A 22742-nucleotide genomic window follows, 5' to 3' on the forward strand; every position below is an offset into this window, starting at 1 on the left:
CCCAGTGGCGGTTTACCGTTCCTTTCATGTCAGCCTGGAATGAACTGACAGACAAACACACAGGAGCAGAGATGTGACTGCAGCTCTGAGCAGGAAGGTTTTCAATCTCTTGAGTTCTGAGCGAACATTCAGAGACTCTAGAATGATCTACGCTCACATTCATGTTTGAATGTCTGGAACTTTGTCAGCAAATTTGAAATTGGAGGAAAAGTGGTTAGGTGTAAAGCCCCCATAAGAAGTACAGTACAGATTCAAGCTTCAGGTTTCATGTATGTTGGCCATATTTCTTTGGTTTTTAGGATTTGCTTTGGGCCAATCAAAAATGGACCATGGGCCACATTAGGCCCGTGGTCCATACTTTGGACTCCCCTGATCTAAAAGCATGCTATAAACTCATGTGATAAATGCTGCACTGAGGTTTGGTATGATGTTTCCGCATTTCAGTGATTTCATTGTAGTATTCACTCTCGGACACTAGATGGCGGTGTTTGGCAGGAATTTGGCTTTTGTATTTGTCTCTGTGAGACTTTCAAATGAAGAATTTGCTGTTTTTTATTTAGGCTCCTTAAAAGTTTCCTTACCTGGATGAAATTGTGAAAATGTACGGAAGAGTATTAGGGCCACTGAAAAAAAAAAATTTGAGACAAATTTTTTTTTTTCACTTGTAAGAAAAAAGTCAGAATTCTGAGTTTAAAGTCAGAATTCTGAAAAAAAAAATTGAGACTTTTTTTTCATTTGAAGAATAAAGTCAGAATTCTGACTTTAATCTCAGAATTCTGACTTTTTTCTCAGAATTCTGACTTTAATCTCAGAATTCTGACTTTTTTCTCACAAGTGAAAAAAAAATTTTGTCTCAAATTTTTTTTATTTTTCAGTGGCCCCAATACTCTTCCGTAAAAATGTATTAGTCAAGCCATGGACTAACTATTTTTAGAGAAGCTAAATCTTTCTGTCAGTTTTATTGCAATGCCTCTCTACCAGTTTTACACCTTATGTGGTTTAAAATAAGCCAGTTTTTCTACTAGAGAACCTCTTATACCCTCCATCACTCGTCACTTTTCCAGCTGATGTGGTTAAATCTGTATCATCTTACACATACCTTTGGTTCTTGATTGAGGAATCACTCTTTTAGGCTTCAAATTTAGCAACCTATAAAGAAGCTGATGTCACAGCTGTTTTTTATTCCAGAAATAAAGAAGACTTGTTGCAGTATTGTTGATGCCTCTTTAATGTGATGTTTCACACGTGCATTCATCTTCTCATTGCCTCAGATCTGTTCATGATAATTAGCACATCTTTGTCCTCTAGTGTCAGAGTGAGATTCAGCAGTTTTTCAACATTTCACCCACTCTGGAGGGATTCCCACAGTCCACACCAGCTAACAGCAGCTCCCTCCCCTCCTCTCTCTCCTCTCCCTGCAGCGGGGAGCAAGGCCAGGGGATTATAGGGAGGTCAGTTTGCTCTGGAAGACGCTGCATCCTATGTGACCCGGTCGTATACCCGACCTCTGCTCAGAGCTGCTGATAAATCCTCGGCCTTCTGAGATGATCCCATCAGCAGAGAAGTGCTTACGAACTATAACTGACCTGAGAGTGTTTCCTAACATCCAGAGCTAAACCCCACAGCAGGCAGCACACAACACAACAAGGCTAATGTGTTTACCTTAAAGGGTCATTTCACTCAAACTAAAGACAACATTCACGGACATTCAGCAGCAATAACGGGTCGGTTTTAGTGAGAAACAGACTCCATTGAGAAGTAAGGAGATGATGATTCCTACTTTGCTCCGGACCCCTAGAGTATCACTACAACAGAGCTTCTACCATGCATAGAGATGATATCAGTAAAATGCATGGCCAGAGTTGGACTGATATTCAGCCCTGGAGTTTCAGGGCTCAGACTAATCCACTTTCGTTCACAACCTTTCACTACAAGTGGATTACTCCAGCCTAACGTGTGTAAATCTGAAAGAGAGTACTATTCTCTACAACCTTGTTTATAGTCATGTGTATGAGCTGTAATTTCATCTTTATCATAATTCTGAGTCATCATGGTCGTCTTTTTTAAATCAAGGGTAGTTTTTAAAAATATGCAATTTTACAATTCTTCTCCCTGTACAAAAGTTTTGAGTGTCATCTTGAAATCAGTGATTATATTTTTCTTCTGCAAAATCATACATTTTTGGAGGCACCTTTTATAGAGAAAAGGGTCTAATTTATTTGAAAGAGCTTGATAGTTTGGTCTACATTAGGCTAGAAACACTGCACAGTTCCTTGATTTGATTCATAAGCTTGGACGGTGATTTGCATGTTTCATGTTGTGCTTCATTTTACAAATCTTTCATCTGGCACTGCTAGTTTCTCTTTGTCTACTCCAGGCTATTTACATCCTTGTTTTCATCCATTTATTTAACTATTTATTTAACTTGGAAAGTTTGGTGCATTTGGCTGTGCCAGCCCTCTAAAGTTTTCCTTTTTTATCCTTTGCTTTTTTTATCGCTTTATCATCCTCCTCACTTTTTTGGGGATTTATGCTTTTTATTGATTAAAAACAACAGAAGTCATGTACTGGCATGTCTACAGTCTCCATGGTTGCGTTATGCATTATTCTCTATGGAGTTTACATCTCTACATCACATGTTTTGTTGCTCTGATTGGCCTGTAAAGATGTGACAGACAGGACGTTCATCCAATCACCCTCCAAGTTTTTTTTAAAGGTCCGCCCTTTCCCAAATGCCGTCTATGGGAGTTTTACCAGATGGATGTGTAAAAGGTTCATAATTATTAATGTTTTAGATCGAATTAAACATGTCCACATGTCCCAGACTATGAGGTACCATGAATGTACTGCCCTTTTCGAGGCCTCCTCATTAATAATTAGTCTCAGACCTCATCGTTTGGAGGTTGGTGCTTTCTAAGTTCTAATAAAACCTGGATGTCCATAACTAAGCATTCCTTTAAACTCATTAACCTCTGAATACCACTAACAGGGGCGATATTTTTCTTTCTTTCTGCTTTTGAAATACAGCTTCTTATTGGAAGAAACTTCCAAATCCTCCTCACTTTTTTGGAGCAGAGGGATCATCAGTCATTTAGGAACAAACACAAATGCGAAACAAACGCACCTGTTTCTAGTTGGATTGGATGGATCAAGCCAGCTGGCATCAGAGACATTACAATCTACACTGATTCAGCCATGATGATTTACCAGCCAACAGGGAATCTTCACACTTCAAATCAGACACTCTGGGCCTGTAAGAATGGAATCAGGGTCATCTTTTAGACACTTTTCAGATGTCCTGGGACCAAAAAAGTGTTTCCAGTTCCAAATTTCATTTGCACTTTAAAGTAATGGTAAAATTGATCGGAATAGTGTGCAGCAAAAGGCTTTTTGTTATGATTTTCTGGATGTGTTAGATACATCAGATATGGCAGTAGCTGCATAATTCATAAGCTTTATACAGTAAGCCCCACTAAAGGCTAAGAGGCTGAGTCATGGTTTATAAAGGGTCAAAAACCTCCTCTAGTGTTTGATCCATTTGGACTAAAGCAAGGCATAGATGTTTCATTTAAAACACAAGGGACTGGGTTAAATTGGGTGTAATAATTTTCCAAACTCCATGTTTGTCATCAGGCAAATCCATCTTGAGAAGCTCCAATCCACACCGTCTGACCAAGAGGATGCTGTTTGGACCAATCAGCATCATTTGAGGAGATTTTGGTGGGTTTTAGATTTAGCTGATTGCATTGGCTGCTACAACGTAATGGCAGTTTGATCCTAACTGGACCACATTTTCCTTTGAAACAAGAACTAAGAATCACACTGAAAGCTTGTCTCAGCGGAGGTGTTCTTACACGTCTCCTGACCGGTCTTGGTATGCGTTTATTCACGGAGGAGCTTCACCATTCACAGCTACAGCAGCTGTCACCTGTCTGCTGAGGAGGAGCGCATGAGCACAACCTCATTTTGTCTTGTTGCTCTGATTGGCCGGTCAGGGATGTGACAGACAGAACATTCCTCCAATAACCTTCAAAGAATTTTTTGAAAAGTCGTGCACTTCCCAAACGCTGTCTATGGGAGCTTTCCCAGATGAATAGGAAATATATCTATGTAGAAATAAAACAGTCTAACTATTGTGTCAGGTTAGTAATATGTAACCATTGAAGGTTCTCAGGGAACAAATGAAAACCCCAATGCAAAAAAAGTTGGGACGTTGTGTGAAATATGAGTAGAAACAGAGGACAGTGATTTGAAAATCATTTCCAACCTGAATGTGGCACAAAAGACAAGATATTTAATCTTCAAACAGAATTCATTTAGTGCTTTTTTTAAATATACATGCATTTTGAATTTGATGCCAGCAGAACTTTCCAGAAAAGTTGGGAAAGTGCTCAAAAACACCCAGAACATTCCACAGTTAAGACGGTTGGCAACAGGTGATAGTACCGTGACTGGATTTAAAGGAGCACTCCTGAAAGACTCAGTCAGGAGGTTCACTGAGAGGGAACGTTTGACCAACTACAGTCTACAATTTCATCAAAGACCTGGAGAGAATCTGGAGAAAACCTACATTGAATGTCTGTGATTGCTCATCCCCAGGTTGCGCTATGTTTAAAGCCGCCATCATTCTGTGATCGACATGACATCATGGGCTCAGGAACTCTTCAGACATCCATTGTCAGGTAACAAAGTGCATCACTGCATCTGCAAATATAAGTTCAGACTCTACCCTGCAACCCTAAAGCCACATATCAACAACATCCTGAAGCCCCGCCCACTTCTCTTGACGTTAGCTTATCTGGGATGGACTGAGCTAAAGTGGAGAAGTGTGCTGTGGTCTGACCAGTCCACACCTCTAGTTGTTTTTGGAGGCTATGGCCGTTGAGTCCTCCAGATTGTTATCAACACAAAGTTCAAAAGCAGCATCTGTGGTGGTTTTGGGGTGTATTAGTGCCCATGGCATGGGTCACTTGCACATCTGTGACAGCTCCACTGATACAAGCTTAGGAGCTACATTTGCATCCATCCAGACAATGTCTTTTTCAGGGACATCCCTGCTTATTTAAGCGAGACAGTACCAAGCCACATAATAAATGAGTTACAACAGCATGGCTTCACAGTGAAAGAGAGGACCTGCATGCAGTCCAGACCTGTCTCTCATTAAAAATGTATGGAGGATTACGAAGCACAGCAGAAACCTTTCACTGCAGCTCAGTTTAAGATGTGCATTGAGCAAAAATGGGAAATAATTCATCTTTCAATGCTTCAACCATCAGAGAACCACCAGTCACCAGATACTGATAGAGTGATACAGTAAACATGCTTAACAACCTATATTTATTATTAATAATTAAGTTTAAGACTTTAAACCTTAAAGGTCATATATTATCTCCTTAAAACAAAACGTCCTCAGATTTTCCCCTCATGATGTCATGTAGGGAGTTAGCCCCGCCCCTGGTTCTGTTGGCCCTCCCCATTTGGAAGGAAGTTCCGCCCTCCTCTCCTGATCCTCAGGAGAGCCAAATCCATTTCCTGATAGGGGCGGAGTCAGACAGCTCATTAACTTTTAAAGCCACAGACACAGAAACAGCTCATTCTGAGCCGGGGTTTTTAGACTGGACCAATACTGAAGCGTTTTTTCAGCAACAGACTTCACAGGCATGTTTTGGGACCTCTGAGACCAAAATAAACTTATCTTAAAAGGGTAAAATATGTGACCTTTAAATAATGTGTCTTTGTGCTGTATCCAGGGGAATATAGGCTGATAATGATTTGTAAATCACTGTTTTCTGTTTTTTATTCACATTTTACACAACGCCCCAACTTATCTGGATTTAAAGTTTGTGTATTCTAACCTCTAATAAACCAGCCTGCTGTTATACAAAGACTGTGATTTGTAGAGGACAGGTAAAAACATGCAGACGTTACTTAACAGCTGAGTGGATCAGCAGCTCCTCATCCATCATGAGCGTCTTTCAGTCAAAATCAACACCTCCATGTCAGATCCTAAGGGTCTTTAAAGGTCCTTGAAGGTCCTTAAAGGTCTTTGCCACACAGAGGAGCGGAGCAGAGGTGGGTTTGTGTTTATGTTGTTGTGTGTCTGTAAATGCGGGCCGGGCTCATTCAGCTCACTAAATCCAGTCTGACCCCGACGGAGGAATCCTCCTGGGCTTAAAAAGCACCACAGTAGAGAGTGAGTGTTACTTAACCTCTGTCGCAGTCAAGAATTAGAGGTCAAAGGTCACTGCAGTGATGTTGTCCAGACAGGTGAGCTGTTGGAGGTGTTTGCTGTAGAGGTGAGAGCTTCTTAAACCTTCAGGCAGCTCTCATTGTTGATTCAGTGCTAATAGACAGGTTTGACTGATACTGAATGAAAAAATGCATCAAAACACTTTTTTATTACCTTTGACGTATGAAACACTGATGTTATGTGTTATGCATTGATTTTGTAACTGTAGTCAAAGACAAATTCTCCTACAATAAGGTATCTTATCAGGTATCTTATCTTATTCAATAGTTTTCTGTTTTTTAGAAAGAGCTGGTTTTGTCGATTCTGTTAAAATGCTCATTTACCTGAGTCTGACCTGTAAAACATTTGTCTTATCTACAGAGTATGAAGGCTTTTAGAGGAGCTTTGACTGGGAATTTCATACAAGGATTGGTGGAGTTCGTTTTTAAGACTTAAGTTTGGTTTTATTCTAGTTTTGGTAGACGAAAACTCAAAAACATTTTAGTCTAGTTTTAGTCCATAAAAAGTCCTCACATTTTTGGCCTTTACTTTTAGTCCAAGCGTTTATTTTCTGACCTAAATCTGGTACCAAATCATGGCAGTGTGCTCTATACACCCTGCCAAGCCTGGGGTCCCTGCTTTCTACAGCTGAGAGGCAGAATAGATACAGCTGCATTGGTTTTTGACAGATTTACCCACAGTGGAGAAATATCACATATTTGAATATCCAACGAAAACTACATTACATTTTAGACTAGTTTTAGTCATCTTGACGAAAATTAAACTTTTTTTTCCAGTTTTAGTCAACACAGAGCGATTTTGGTTAGTCTTATTCAAGTTCTTGACATGAAAAAAAAGCTGTCGACAAACATTTTTAGTCATAGTTTTAGTCGACAATCTTAACACTGATCTAGTATCAACCTAACCTGACACGCCAGATGGGTTTTTTTCACAAATCCATCTGGAAAACCTCTCATACACAGCATTTGGGAAAGGGCAGAGGTTTTAAAAAACTCAGAGGGTGATTGGATGAACGTTCTGTCAAATCTCTACGAGCCAATCAGAGCAACAAAACATGTGACGTAGCCGCTACCGAGGAATAAACTCCATAGAGAACTGCATAACGTGAATCATGGCGACTCACTGCTGTTCTTTGTTCTTCTTTTAACAAAGAAATGTCATCAAGTTCTGATAAAACCGGCGCTTTAGCAGCATCCATGCTGATCTCTTCCCCTGTATCTGCACTGGCCTCTTGTTACGTCAAGACTCCGCCGCACCAGAAAAGTACTGCCCCTTGACACTGATTGATCCTGTCACTTTCTAACCGGGCCCAAATGGTTCAGACGGGAGCTTTGCAAGATGGATTCACCAGTGAGAAACACAGAAAGAGGCAAATCTGTCTGCTTTGCAAGGTTCGTATCACATTTGTGGTTGAAAACATGTCATTTATGCCATTGTGTTATGCACTGGCTTGGCATAACTGGTAGAGCAGGACCACACACAGAGGCTGCAGGTTCTTTGCCACGCAGCAGCAGAGAGCTCCTCTTGGGGGGCAAGATGGGATTTCTGCATAAAGAAATGTAGCCACAAAATTCCAGGTTTTGCATCCCACAAATAGTATTATTCAGGCAAAAAAAATACACAAAGTTTAAACTCACAGAGACACAGCAGCAGGCAGGAATTTAAAAAGCCTCTGTCTAAACACTTGTGTTACATAACACTTGTGTGTGGTCCGGTTTGGGTTTGTAGGGTTTTGCCACGGGTTAGCTCACTAAACTCTGATCTTACCTGACCTTAGAAGATGTATGTTCAGCTTTGCTTGTTGTGTCTCTTCTGAGAGATCTGGATCATTCAGCTCAGCTCAGTAGAGATGTTTTTGTTGGGCTTCCAAATGGCTCTTCACTTAGTCCCAGTTTGCTTTTAAAATGTGGATTACATAGCAATAAAGGATGGAGGACAGGAAACTGGCACTCAAACGGAAGCTAGCTACCATGATTCACATTAAAAAGCCATTTTATCAAACAGGCTCATTTGTGAAAGGCACATCATGACTCAGTCCCTCACTCCACGAGGTTTATTCAGTTAATCGTGCATCACTAGACATGTTTGTGAGAAAAATAGATTAAATTTTATGATATTTATTGCATCAGTAACCAAAATGGGTCATGCCACTCAAGGTGCAGTCAAGCTAGACAATCTGCACCATGCCTGAGCATGCTTGAGCCCCAAAGTCCAGTTATTTTGACTAATGTGAGTCCTCATGCCATGCTGAAGCACGGTACTCTTCTTTGGCCTTTGTATGAATGATGTGATGATATATCAGGCCCAGCTTAACTTGGAGCAATGTCAATACTGACCGATATGGATCTGGAGAGGGGGGACAAGTGTTCCCAGTGTTAGAGTGCCTTTAGACATCGTCCAGTACTGTATGCAGTCTGGTTGACAGGCTTACTTGCCGTCAAAAAGAGTAAGAGCTGTTGAGCTTTCTGTGTTTTTGGAGCTAGTAAATGTCAAGCAGACACTCAAGGAGCTGCATTTTTCCATTCCCATGAGGGCTTCATTATTCACCAGCAGAGACTGACATTATTTATGGTTCTTTGTTGGCAGAGCTCTGGTTTTCCTTCTCTCCTGTCAGTCAGCAGCAGGGGGCAGAAAATCCCACATGTCAGGATGGAGGTCTAACACGCCCCGGGGTCTGAGACCAACGGGGTCACTCTGTGTGAGTCAAGGGGAAAAACGCACACAATGTTTGGATTACAGACGTGAATGCTGGGCTGTTTACTTCCAGCTGGAATGTTAATGCTTCACCATATAGCTCATTATCTGATAAGACACAAACCGCTCTGCTAAAAGTCACACACTCTGGTCCAGTGTTTGTCATCAACGTCTGAACTGTTTCTAAAACTGAAAGGGTTTTGATTAAAAGACAGAATTCACATTTTAAACCAAAAAACAGACTCCATTCCTGACAGAGACATGAGCATTATTCGGAAAGAATGTTTGAGGGATAAAACATGAACTTTGACTCATCTTCTCGTGGTTTTACCTCTCCAGAATCACATGAACAAAACAAATAAACAAGAAAAAAGACATAATCTGCTTTATGATTTTTACAATATGTTTGACCTTTTGGGCATATGAAATCATTTCCATTTAAAGCTAAGAGGTTAAGCTTCCTAGTAGTTCTTATTTCCAGTCTTAAGTAAAGGTCCTGTTTAATCTGCAGGATTCTTATGAAGTGATATTTTGTTTTTTTTATTAGGTTTGAGTTCATGTTTTGTTTCAGTTTATGTCTATGTTAACATAATAAGGGAGGAGCTGGGGTGGAGGAGGGTTGCAAAGTGCAGTGTGCAGAGGGAGCAGGAGAGAAAAGGCATGCTAGAGCAACTTAAATATGGCAGAAAGAGTGCAATTAGCCATTAGCATGCGTAGAGCCAATTGGCTGATGAGGGCTTGTATGTGATCAGCTGATCCCAAAGACTTGACACCTGACCTTGACTTGTGACCAACAACTTCAGCCTGGACCTGTGACCAAAGATTTTAGACTGGACCTGGACTTGAGCTCAAAGACATGAGACTTGACATGGACTTGTGTTTAAAGACTTGACTTCAACTTGAGCTCAAAATCTTTTTTTTTTTTTTTTACACCAACTTGCTACCAAAGACATGACACCTGACTTTGACTTGAGCTTTAAGACTTGAGACTTGATTTGGATTTGTGACCAAAGACTTGAGACTTGATTTGGACTTGTGACCAAAGACTGACTTGATTTGGACTTGAGCTCAAAGACTTGAGACTTGTTTTGGATTTGTGACCAAAGACATGAGACTGGATTTGGACTTTTGAACAAAGATACTTGACTTGGACTCAGCCTAAAAGACTTGAGACTTGACTTGAACTTGTGCTCAAAGGCCTAAGATTTGACTTTGACTTGTGACCAAAGACTTGAGACTTGACTCTTCTTGACATCTGCTCCCTCCTGAATAAACATTCATCATTGATTTCACGGGGAACATAAACTTTGAGCACACTGTTGCTGTAAATTAGATTAAAAGTTCACAGAACCTTTGACTGGCGGTTTAAAAAATAACATTTATAAAATAACTCTGGCTGCATGGGAGCACCTCTACGCCTGGCTGCAGCTGCTGCAGGACACTTATGTTCTTCATCTGCTCGGTGCTGAAAGGTGCTCCTAAACTTTGATGCAAACCCTGTTAGTTAAATGTTAATCAGATCTGTGAAGAAATCAGCAGAGTAAAAGTTGATTAGTTGACTTTACTAGTGATATTGACTAGATGGGCTCAGTAGTAGTATCAGTAAAGATGAACTATGCCCCTCCCTAACTTCAGCTGTCAGTTGTTCTCTTCTCTGATCTTTTGTTAATCTGCTGATTGGCTCTTCTGTTTGCTCTCCCTCGTATTTAAAAGTGCTGCACAAATAAACTTGTGCCTGTAATTCTTTATTTATTTGGCTGCTGAAATGAGCCTCCACATGCTCCACATGTTGACAGCAGGAGGAGTCAGAGAGACAGTGGGACAGGAGGAGGGGGAGGAGGGGGAGGAGGTGTTCATGGCTGAGGAGGAGGAGCTCCAGGATTATTGTGTGCCGGTCTGACTGACTGAGAGCGTCTCCAAACTTTGACCGGCTTCTTCTCGGTTACTCGCTCCTGTTGCACCAAAACAACAAAGCAGCGATCCGCGGACCGAGCAGAGGACAGAGGAGGCACCGAGAGGAGTAAGAGAGGAGTCAGGGCTCCAGGAGGACAGGAGCTGGAACTTTTTAAAGGACTCCTGGTGTTAGAGAAGAGACAAAGAGTAGATTTGGTGCTGGAGCTGCTCTCTGACTGAAGGATTCTCTGAGCTCCATCCTGTAGACCATCAGGAGGATCATCATGGAGTAGACCTGCTCCTCCTCCTCCTCCTTCTTCTTCTTCTTCTTTTTCTCCTCTTTGGAATCAAACTAACAACACATGAGTGGGCTTGACTGGACCCGCCGTTTCCTTACAGTAAATCCTCTGGGATTAAAATAACGAGGCCGATGGATAACTTCTTTACGGAGGTAAGAGAGCTCAGCTCTGCTCCTGTTATTATCCATTCATAAAACACGCTGGGCACGCTTTAATTCACCTAAACTTTGATTTGCGCCAGACATGCGCAAAAATGAGAGCATATTCAACATTGTAAGGTCAAAATAAAGTGCAAAAACTGAAGAAAAATGATATTTTTTTCTCATATTTTGAGTGATAACGTTTTGCTTCATCACATAAAATGCTCCTATGATTTTTGCCTGCATTCAGATGAACCCCAGCTTCAGTGGGGCTGTGATTAAATGCTCTTATGTCTTTGAAAGTGTATCAACTCAGCATAGCAGCATGCTCTTCAGGAACTCTGTTGTTGTTGTGTTACAAACATGCAAACAGCCTCTTTAAAGGGCATTCAAGAGTTAAACTCACTACTGTCACAAAGTTCTTTTACAATCAAATGATATGAAAATTAAAGATGACGGAACAAACAGAGCTCTGTGAGATCAACTTTAACTGCTGTGACTTACATTGATACAGGTGGTGGATTTTACAGCACTAAAGGTGTCATTAAGTAGTTTAAATGAGCTCTGACATCATCACACACTTTGAAAGCTCACTGTCATTGGTTAAGCTACGGTGGCCCTGAAATGCAAAATCCTTTCACTAAATGCTTAAAATGTTTCCCCTTGTCTGAAAGCATTTTAAAAGTGTAAAAGCATTTCATAAAACACGCAAAAATGTTCAAGGGAAAGGAAAACATTTCACCAAAGGTAAGAAATATTTCACTTTACAGGAAAACATTTTCAAAAGGGCAAAAACATTTAAAGAAGGCTGAACTCATCTCATAAAATGCTTAAAATGCTTAAAGCCTGTTGTATCATATTTGATATGTAGTTTTATGTGACCTCTACTTATCAACATGATCAATGAAAACTTTTTATCACAGTCTGATAAATTATTTTAAAATGTCCTCCAGTGATTATCTGTTGACAACAATGCCTAATGTATCAACTGTGATACGAAAATATATATGTGAAATCTTACGGCAATATTTTGTTTTTGGATTTTTGTAGAAGGTGAAAAAAACATTTCAGTTCAAAGTAAATGAGAACTCTCTGGCTATTATTGGAGTTATCAGGCTTTTAAGCATTCCATTAAGAATGAAAGGAAGTGCCAAAATGTTTTATAAAACACAAAAAAAAGTACACATGGCCTAGTGGCCCTCCTCTAAGAATAAAGGCATAAAAAGCCCCAAAAAAATTGTAATTTGAAAATAGAACAAAAGAGGGGAAAAAAAAGAAGAAAAAGCAAAAACATTTCATGACATGCAAAAACTTTTCATTGAATGCAAAAAGAAAAAATGTAAATCACTAAAACATTTAGGGGGGACAAAAATATTGAATTAAGTGCAAAAAATTTAATAAAGTGGAAAAATATTTAAGAAGGTGCAAAAACATTTAATTAAGTGCAAAAAATTTAATTAAGTGCAAAAACATTTAAGAAGGTGCAAAAACATTTAATTAAGTGCAAAACATTTAATAAGGTGCAAAAACTTTAATGAAGTGCAAAAACAGTTAAGAAGGTGCAAAAACATTTAATGAAGTGCAAAACTTTTAATAAAGTGCAAAAACATTTAAGAAGGTGCAAAAACATTTAATGAAGTGCAGAAACATTTAAAAAGGTGTAAGATTCTAAACAAAAAAAACAACAAAAAAAAACCAAATTAAATGAACTTTAAAAGCATTGACAAATCAGAAAGACTTTGTAAAATCATAAACATTTAGCGATGTGATTTTGTTTTAGTTAGATGTTTTTGTGTTTTATTTTTCCATTCATTTAAAAAAATATATAGTTGACCTTGAGGGCCACCAAAGTTGCTTCAATTTGCTAATATTTTTGTACTTAGTGTGTATTTATTTATTTACTTATCTATTTTTTTATTTTCCACAAAGTGCAATGTTTTAAGTCTTGAGCAAAATATGTTTGCTGCTGACCTTCAGGGCTTCAGTAGTCATGAAATTTTATTCCCCTTTCATAAATTTGTAGTTAAATGTCAGGTAAGGTGTTCTTTGTGTTTAGAGAAAAGTTTTGCACCTGACCCTCAGGGCTTCCATAGTTTTTACATTCACTAAATATCATGAAATGTTGCTTTTTGCTTTTCATACATGCTTTGTAAGGCCACCATAGTTCATGCATGGACAGTTTTCACCAAACGATTTTGTGCCTCATGATTTCATACTTTATTTCAAAATATTTTTAAGTGAAGTGGTTTTAGTGGGGGTTTTTTGCAGTTAATCTTCAGAGCCACCATAGTTTTTGAATTTTCATCGCAGTTTTACAACAGTTTTCTACTTCCTCTGTGGCTTCTTTATCTGTTATTGAGCAAAGTGGCGTGTTTCTAGTGTTTAGAGAAATGTTTTTCCTGTTGGCGTTCTTGGCCCCCGTATATACCAGAGGAGCAGTGCCGGTCAGACTGGGGGGAGGGTTTGGGGGTTTGGATGGGGTCCCAGTGGATCTGTGGTATTTCCGCACCTCTCGTTTCGTTTCCTCCTAGAAGAAAAGTCCTGTAAAGCTATTAATAGAAGTCTGAACCCTGGTCCCAGCGGGAGCTCTGATTGGCTGGCACACGGAGAGACGTGTGCTGAAAGGTGAAGAGATGAAGGAAGGTTTTAATGAGCCTCTGTTAGTTATGAGACGGTCTCTGACGCTGTGGTTTCAGCTCTTTTTTGGTGATTCTTCTCAGTCAGACTACTTGATTATGACATCCAGCGTACACACAGTCAGTGTGTTTGAGATTGACAGGTGTGTGGTAACTCAACAGGTGGGTGGGTTTCTTTGTTGAAGGTGTTTTTTTCCTCTAAAATAACCTGTTGGTAAACCACAGCACCGCCTGTGAGGTGGATCATCATGTCACTGCTGTAAATCCTTCACTGTGTGTGACTCAGGTCAAATAAACTCTCATTACTATCAGCGTACAACATCAGTATCCACACCTCCCTGTAATGACGTCATCCAGGTAAATCACCTGAGTCATTCCTTTCAGAGCTCTTCATCATCGTCGTCACTGACAGATCAGCTCTGAGTTAAAACAACATCACTCTGCAGGCGATTAGAAACCGGTTTCTCCTCAGGTTGTGGGGTAACGGCCACAGAAGTCCTGCCTCCTCTTTCAAAGGTTTCCTGCCTTCTCATTGGTTCTCGTTCTGTTTCAAACCCGGGGAGGTTTTCAGTGGTATGAGAGGGCAAAGGTCTCAGACTCTCTGAGCTCATAGGTGCTCGTGAGAACGTTCAGCCGCAGTAAAACAAACACTCAGAGGTTTTTTTTTCTCTCTTTCTTTCCTGCCGGTCTCATGATGAGTCTGTGCTACATCTGGCTGCTCCGAGAGAGAGAGAGGGAATATCTGTGAATGCCAGGAGCAGGCAGGCGTGCACAATAGTCTCAAATATCGGCCTGCCTGCCTTTATATCTGCCAGCTAATCACGGCTGAAACAAAGAGGCCAGTCTTTAAGGAAAAGGGCATTTGACAAGGAAGTAAGGCAGCTTCCAGCGGTTTGAGCGGAGAGGAATGTGAGCAGGGAAGGAAGCTGGAGTGTTTCATATTTATACTGAAGACGGTTTGGATCAGGGTCCCACACTGAGACTGTTGTTTGAGGGCTTTTTCTGTTGGCTCTCCTGTTGTCTTCTTCTGCTTCTGCATGTGTCTAAGTTAGCCAGAAAACATTATTTGTATTCTATTCTTTATTATTCCTATAAAAATCAACTCTTTGTGCAAAGTAGAAGCTTCCTCCTAAATAATAATAATAAGACGAGCATCTGTTCCAGGCAGGATGAGACAGGCTTCTGTCAGGTTTCTGACTCCCTCCAGGCTGCACATGACCTGAACCCAGCACTGATTGGCCAGGTTTTTTTCATCCAATGAGCAGCCAGCAGCCGATCAGTTATTCCTCTGAGGCAGCCGGACCTGCAGTGTGTTTAGAGATGATGTGTTGTTGACACAGCAGAGTCAGTCTCTTCAGCCTGCTGGACGGTTACTGGGTTTGTTTTTATTTGAGCTGGTGGGCGTGATGCCACCGAGGATTCACCTGTGCACCAATCAGAGAGCAGCTGTGCTTCAGGTGTTTGTGAACAGATGATTAATCAAACAGTGAAAGAGGAGAATGACAGGACAGGTTTACAACTGCAGACTTTTATACTGAAGTCTGATAGCTCACGGATATGTGGATGAAAAAGGAGACACCTAATGATGAATTTACCTGATCAGGGAGCTTGTGGCAACAGGAGAGACTTTTCTGTGAAGTTTCCCTTCACCTTTCTGGCTTCAGAACAAATTTTAAAGAATTTACACTGGTAGCATACCGTAAGTCTAAGGAGGTATTATTTCCTTTTTAGCATTAAAGCACCTATCATGATGCAGGACAGTGACTGTATTCAATTTTAAATCCTCAAATCTTCCCCAGATACTCCCATGGTATACAGCTTTACTACCACCAGATTAAAATCACATGCACCTTTGTATAAACACTATATTGCCAAAAGTATTCACTCACCCATCCAAATAATTGAAATCAGGTGTTCCAATCACTTCCATGGCCACAGGTGTATAAAATCAAGCACCTAGGCATGCAGACTGCAGCAACTCGGCAACAATGGTAGGCCACGTAAAACAATGGAGCGGGGTCAGCAGATGCTGAGGCACATAGTGCGCAGAGGTCGCCAACTTTCTGCAGAGTCAACCGCTACAGACCTCCAAACTTCATGTGACCTTCAGATTAGCTCAAGAACAGTGCGTAGAGTGCTTCGTGGAATGCACTGCCAAGTGCAATGCAAAGAGTCAGATGCAGTGGTGTAAAGCACGCCACCACTGGACTCTAGAGCAGTGGAGACGCATTCTCTGAGTGACCAATCACGCTTCTCCATCTGGCAATCTGATGGACCAGTCTGGGTTTGGTGGTTGCCAGGAGAACGGTACTTGTCTGACTGCATTGCCAAGTGTAAAGTTTGGTGGAGGGGGGATTATGGCGTGGGCTTGTTTTTCAGGAGCTGGGCTTGGCCCCTTAGTTAGCATTCATGTTGTTGCTGTTAGCATTCATGTTGTTGCTGTTAGCATTCATGTTGTTGCTGTTAGCATTTGCATTGTTGCCATTAGCATTCGTGTTGTTGCTGTTAGCATTTGTGTTGTTGCTGTTAGCATTTGCATTGTTGCCATTAGCATTCGTGTTGTTGCTGTTAGCATTTGTGTTGTTGCTGTTAGCATTTATGTTGTTGCTGTTAGCATTCATGTTGTTGCTGTTAGCATTCGTGTTGTTGCTGTTAGCATTTGTGTTGTTGCTGTTAGCATTCATGTTGTTGCTGTTAGCATTCGTGTTGTTGCTGTTAGCATTTGTGTTGTTGCTGTTAGCATTCATGTTGTTGCTGTTAGCATTCATGTTGTTGCTGTTAGCATTCATGTTGTTGCTGTTAGCCATTGTGTTGTTTTCCGCATTTGCGTTGCAGCAGGTTGCACTTGTAAAACGTTTTGTTGCATCGTTGAAGCTGTTTGTGTTGTGCGACTGTTTGCAGTCATGTTGCAATCTTTTTTGATTCATTCATATTAAAGTTGTTTGCGTTCATTTTGCAGCTGTCTGCATTCGTCTCTCTCTTAATGTGGAGCATTTTAGGTGAGCTTTCTATGCATTGTCTTTATTGTTGTCTGTTTCACTGAACATAATTTGGGTTGACAGCCAAAGTAAACTTAAAATCTATTTGTTATGAATTCCCAGAATATTTGAACTAAACCGTGAATCTAATTCTTTCCATTTTTAGGCTGTCATCAACATTCCTTCTGTTTTAAATGAGATGTCACACTCTGTCTTTTCTTTGTATCCCCTCATCAGTTAAGACATTCAGATGTTTGTATGCTCCTGGGAATACTATACTTTTGTCGATGTCCCACTTGGCAGAGGTCTGTTGCATTCATGTGCTATTATTTTTGGAGAATGAACTCTGGAAGATGAATGATCAGAAAACATGAAGCGTCTCGGCGGCTGCAGCTCTGGCAGTCTGAGCTCAGCCTTGGCGACGAGCCGCTCAGAGGTTTGAACTCCGCTGAGAACTTCTGCTGCATGGTTGTAATAAAACCAAAGAGACAGTTATATTTCCAGAATATTCTTGTAAGAACGACTGTTGTACCCGTTAACCTGCTGTCCTACATTACAAACCACCCCTGAAACTTCTGAAGCTTCTTGTTCTTTCAAACCTTCCTGCTCCCTCTGAGAGCCTCGACCGTCTGCATTTCTCATTAAGCCGTAAAAAGTAACCGCTCCATCATGGACGTTAATAAGCTCACCACAACAAACAATGGCCCTGCCAGTTTTGTATCGCTTTATTTGAACGATGATTTCATCGGTAAGAGTCACACTGCTGTGTCAGAGCGTTTCTACCCCCCTTTAGCTTCTTTAAGCTGAAACCTGAAACTTGGGGAGCAGCCAGGAGGAACTGAGAGGAATTTAAACAGCTTGCAGGTTTGTCATTTTACTCTGCAGACCCCCACACCCCCTTTTTGTTCTGCTGCAGCAGTACTACTGTTGTCTATCTGGCTGTGCCCATCAGTTTGTAGCTTTGTGTGTTCAGAAGCTACTTCAGGTCACCTTGGCAGGTGACCAGTCAGAGTCAAAGCCAAAATACACTGATAGTAGTCACGTTTTTACACAAAGTAATGGCTCCTGTAAAGGGGAGGTCAGTGACTATAAGAGTATAGATAGTATAGATATAGAAAAAATGTCCAAAAATTACGTTCAAAACCTAATCTTTCCTGTCAAACTTTGTTGACCGTTCAAGTGTCAATTTTAAACTTCTATTACTTTTGTTATGATACTCATAAAAATCTGATACCTGCTTTTATTTCATTGCAACACAAATAGAACTCCAAGGCACCTCATTTTAGGAATCTCCTTGTTTTCAATTATCAGAAAACTGCAAGTGCATTCCTACCAATTCTCCAAAATTGCACAAATATGCCAGGAAGGTTTGGTATTTGTACCGTGTGCAGGCATTTATCGATGGATTCATTCCTTTCTCTAATACTTATCTTATGAAACAGAATTTGATTAAACCCTGGGGTATTAGATGCTGTTGTTCGCTAAAATAATCTAGGCTGTCATTTGAAAACATCCACAAGTATCAGACATTTTGATGCTCAGTTTTTATATCCAAATACCAAAATGGATGCCTATTATCAAAGTCTATCTGGGGTTAAATTAAACCCTAAAATCCTGTAGAGCCACAATGATTTTGAAAAAAGTTTCTATTCATCTAACATGATCCTTAATAAACACACCCTTAATCAGTTGTTTAAGCTACTATAATCAAGTCGCTAAAGACAAATTGACTTGATCTGAAACAGGCTGATGGAGAGGCTGTGCAAAGCAAACACTCACTTTATGTTGCTGTTATTACACACCTCAAACTTTGCAAATAGAGAACACACGTTTTGCCCATGCTTCACATTAACCACACAGACACAGATGGGTGTTTGGTTTGTTATCTGATGACTGGACTCAGTCTGAGTTGCTGTCTGTCATGTTATGATAATGGCGGCGTTGTCATGTGCACCACAAGACCACACAAGCATTTAAACCACTGATGATGGTGCTGCAAAAATCCATGCCATGGTGGAAATTTTTCCAAATTTGTTGGAGTTTTCTGATTGATCGGTATTGACGCAGTTTGGCAGTGGCCAGCACTGAAAATAGACTTGCAGCGTATCTCGAACGAAGTGGAGCAAGGTGGCGCAACAATTAAGGACTCGCCAATGCTGGTCTGGAGTGCTGGCTGTGGAAATGCTCTGATTGACTAGAGAGGGAGCGGTTTACTCCGGCAGATCACGGTGCATTCGCTGTATGTGGAAATTGGAAGTAATGTAGACTAAGAGCTATAGTGGGTTGATCAAACAGTCTGTCCACACATCAAAATGCCAACAATAAACACAGTAAGAGTGCATGTCTTTTCTGACATTTTCCCAGCTTACCTGTAACAAATCAAGCCCCTTGTAGGGAGATTTTTTAGGCTAATCCTACAAAGAAAGAGAGGGCAGTGACAGCAGGGATATGCCACTAATGTATATCTGGTATAAAACCTGTGATGGGCTGAGCGCTGCAGCTGCACACAGCAAGCATGCACCCAGTCTGAAACAGCCACACTGGGGACATTTATTTATCTGTTAACAGTTCTCTGCCCCAATAATGTGCTACTGATGAAAATCAGCATGCTGTTGTGTCATTAACTCTGCTAAAGAAAGCTGTCATAGCAGGCAGTCATGCCATTTTGCTGTAAATTGTTAACATGGATATTTTGTTTTGTCGACATAAATGTCCTTGCCTTAAAACTTCTAATTTAAGGTTTGAATGTACTGTGTTATTTTCCAGAGTCAAACATGCAGAGGTCTTAGATTCACGTCATTTTACGATCCCTCTCTAAAAGTCAAACCAGCGGTGGAGCCGCTCCTGGCTGCGACTGCTGAAATAACACCTTCACTAAGAGGCAGACTCTCTTAGTGACTCTTAGACACTCTGGACTGCAGCCAGCGCCGCTGCCTGCACTCCATCTTAAACTGGTTTCACTGCTTTCAACTGACTGAGCACAGGGCAGAGGGGCAACTGAGAATGTGGGAAATCAAACAGGTCTGACGCTCCAGACTCAGACAGGAAAAACAGTTATTTATGTTTCCTCTGTTGGCTGCAGACATGAACATGGACTGAATATCTGGCTCAGTTTGAACTCTGTTCTGCAGAATCAGGAACAAATACAAGCCAAAGAATTCAGCAGAACCTGCCATCTACTGTAAAATTATAATCTACCCGATCTAAGGCCAAGTCTCCTTTACTAACCTGCGCACTCTGACAAATGCAGATGACAGCAAAAATCATTCACAAACAGAGGGATCAGGACATTGTTGATCTGATTTGCTCTCTGCTCCTCCACACAGTCCTCCAGGTTCTTTAATGTCGGCGTCTTGTCTCAGTTTTTGGGTTAATCCATGATTTAGATGCCTCTATAGTGTTTGTGTTATTGGTCTGGAGGTCAGGCTTTGTTTAGTGTAGACGAGGTGAAGGCTCACATGTTTAGACTGGAAACATCCATCAGAGGATTAGGATGTTTGGGATTACGTGCTGTTTATTTTCTTGTGTTTTAATTTTATAAAATGTTTAATCTCTTTAATCTAGAAAAGCTTATTCATTGTTCTTTTCTGTCTCCATCCATAACTCTTCATTTTTCCCTGTTTCATCACCTTCATCCTTCTTCTCTCCTCCTCTTCCTTTCTTCCTCTGAAGTCTTCACTTCCTGCCGGATGAGCTTAAAACATTCCTCTGGATCCCGACACTTCCTGTCCTCTAGTTTTCTCCAACTCCCTCCATATGTGTGTTCACACAGAGGCTGGTCTGCAGAAGGATGCTCTGTGACGTCTGCCTTCTATAGTTTTTAGTTTTGGTTTGGAGCACTCTGATGCCAAACAACGTCTCTGAGTGACACTGGAGCTACAACGCTCTTAGAGCTGCTCCACCTCCAGCTGACAGACAGTGTGCTTTAGTTTACAAGAAGAACATTTCATAAACTCTTTCTCTATCTAAATCTATCTCAAAAGATATCATGAGAAGCCAAAAAACCATGTTGACTGACAAGGTACATTACATCTCCAGAATCAGGATTGCAAAGTGCACATGTGCAGAAGTCATGTTGCAGAACATGCAATGTTTGTAGCGTGACTTTATGGTAGGGCTGAACAATTTGCAAAAATAATCTAATTGCAAGTTTCCCCCCAATCTTTCAATTGCAATTTTAATAATAACGCATAATTATGTAACATTACGACAAATGAAGCAAATACTTGGAACTATTTTTTGAGTAAACCACTGGGCGGAGTGACACAGTGCAGCAGCCATGTCTGGAGTGTAGTTCCAGCTTTGCATTTAGCTTTGAAACATCTCCGTCTTGTAATGTTCAATGATTATTTCGTAGCGTGGTGAATGTGCAGGTCACAACTTGTCCACAGGAGCGTTTTGGAGTTGTTGGATTGTGTATTCGATGAGTTTGTTGAGGGAAAGCTGTAATACCATCTGCTTACATTGAGTTGGCTCAGCAGGTCCGAACTCGGCAGTGCCAATCTAAAAATAGCTTGCACTAACAACTAAAGGTTATAAACCTATTATTAAGACTATAGGAATTATGGTAATGGGCGAGTTTGCCAAAATGTTGAAGTATCCCTTTAAACTGACTTTGAAATGACCATTTTATTTGGTACTTCAAGAGAGTAAACGATTACTGTGATGTATGCTATGTTTTGCAAATGGAGCTCCCCTCCTTCTTTTGAAGTGCAGCATATTCTCAGTCCCTCCCAACAATACAGCTCTCACTAAAATTTAAGTGAGGAGCAGAGGGAGCCACAGCATGTACTCTGGCCAGTTAAAAAAGGAAGAGAGCTAAAGGAGATGACAGAAAGCAACCATATAAATGAAAACAACCAGACCTTGAACAGAGCAAATTTGTTTAATAACCTTGCACACAAAGTGGTGCCTTAAAATCTGGCTAAAGACTCCCATGAAATACAATTTTTTCCATTAAAAATAGCCGTCTATACTGGTCTGCATAGGTAAAATTCCCCCTATTCATTGTGTAAGTTAAGCAGAAGCTATGCCACTCAGAATATGCATGAATATATAACAACACAGGCCAGACCTGCAGTTGGTTGGCACTACTTTTTAACCGCTTTTCTCCCTCATTAGCTCATAATCCTGCTTCTAAAGTGGACTGTTAAAATAGTTCTATGGAGTGCTGGTTTGGCCGAAAACACTTCTTAGTTTAGGTCAACAAGTGTTAGAAGAGGGCAGTGAGCTGAGATCAACAACAGTCAATGCAGACTGAGAGCTGAATCATCCTACTATTGTTAGTAGATACACACACTCTCTACAGCTAAAATGATGCTACTTAAAGAGGGACACATCTGCACAGAGACCACACATGCAGGAGGACATTAGGAGGTAGTTTTGTCCTTTGAGAAACTCTAAAACAATTAATCAAGCAGCCCTAGCCTCCTCCATGTTTACTATCTTCTTGGTTTGCTGCTTCCAGTTTGTTTGTTAAAGAGAATTAAAAATCAGCTGATCACACTTTCTCAGTGTTGTTGTTCAGTCGTCACTTGACCTGAAGACTTTGGTGCCTTGGTTGTTGATTCAGTTAGCTTTTATTTGCAGAAGCAGGCTGAACAATGAGTTTAAACTCCTAAAGAGGACAGTAAGGAGACCTTGTGATTAGATTATTCTGTGACATAATGCCGAGGTAAAACCAGCGTCAGTGTTTGAAAGTTCAGGTACTCCACAGCTGACCTCAGTGTGACCCAGCCTGTCACCGTGTACTTCACCAGAAACTCCATTAATGTGATGTTTAAAACTGTCACTCCTGCCGTACGAGACACGTCTACCTCTGTGCCCTCGCCATCACCCTGACCACGTACTTA

At 40.7% G+C, this 22742-nt stretch overlaps 1 protein-coding gene across 2 annotated transcripts in view; it reads left to right on the forward strand.

Moving 5' to 3' along the window:
- Positions 1 to 10844: 10844 nt before the first annotated feature.
- The window catches only part of myo10 (myosin X), a 167976-nt gene continuing 156078 nt past the window's right edge, over positions 10845 to 22742 (forward strand). For both annotated transcript variants that reach the window (XM_041803145.1, XM_041803146.1), the window contains exon 1: positions 10845 to 11288. In XM_041803145.1, coding sequence (XP_041659079.1) covers positions 11268 to 11288 — 21 coding nt within the window. In that variant the 5' untranslated portion in view covers positions 10845 to 11267. The remainder of the gene's footprint in view (positions 11289 to 22742) is intronic.

Source organism: Cheilinus undulatus, linkage group 13, assembly GCF_018320785.1.
Source record: "Cheilinus undulatus linkage group 13, ASM1832078v1, whole genome shotgun sequence".
NCBI classification, from domain to species: domain Eukaryota; kingdom Metazoa; phylum Chordata; class Actinopteri; order Labriformes; family Labridae; genus Cheilinus; species Cheilinus undulatus.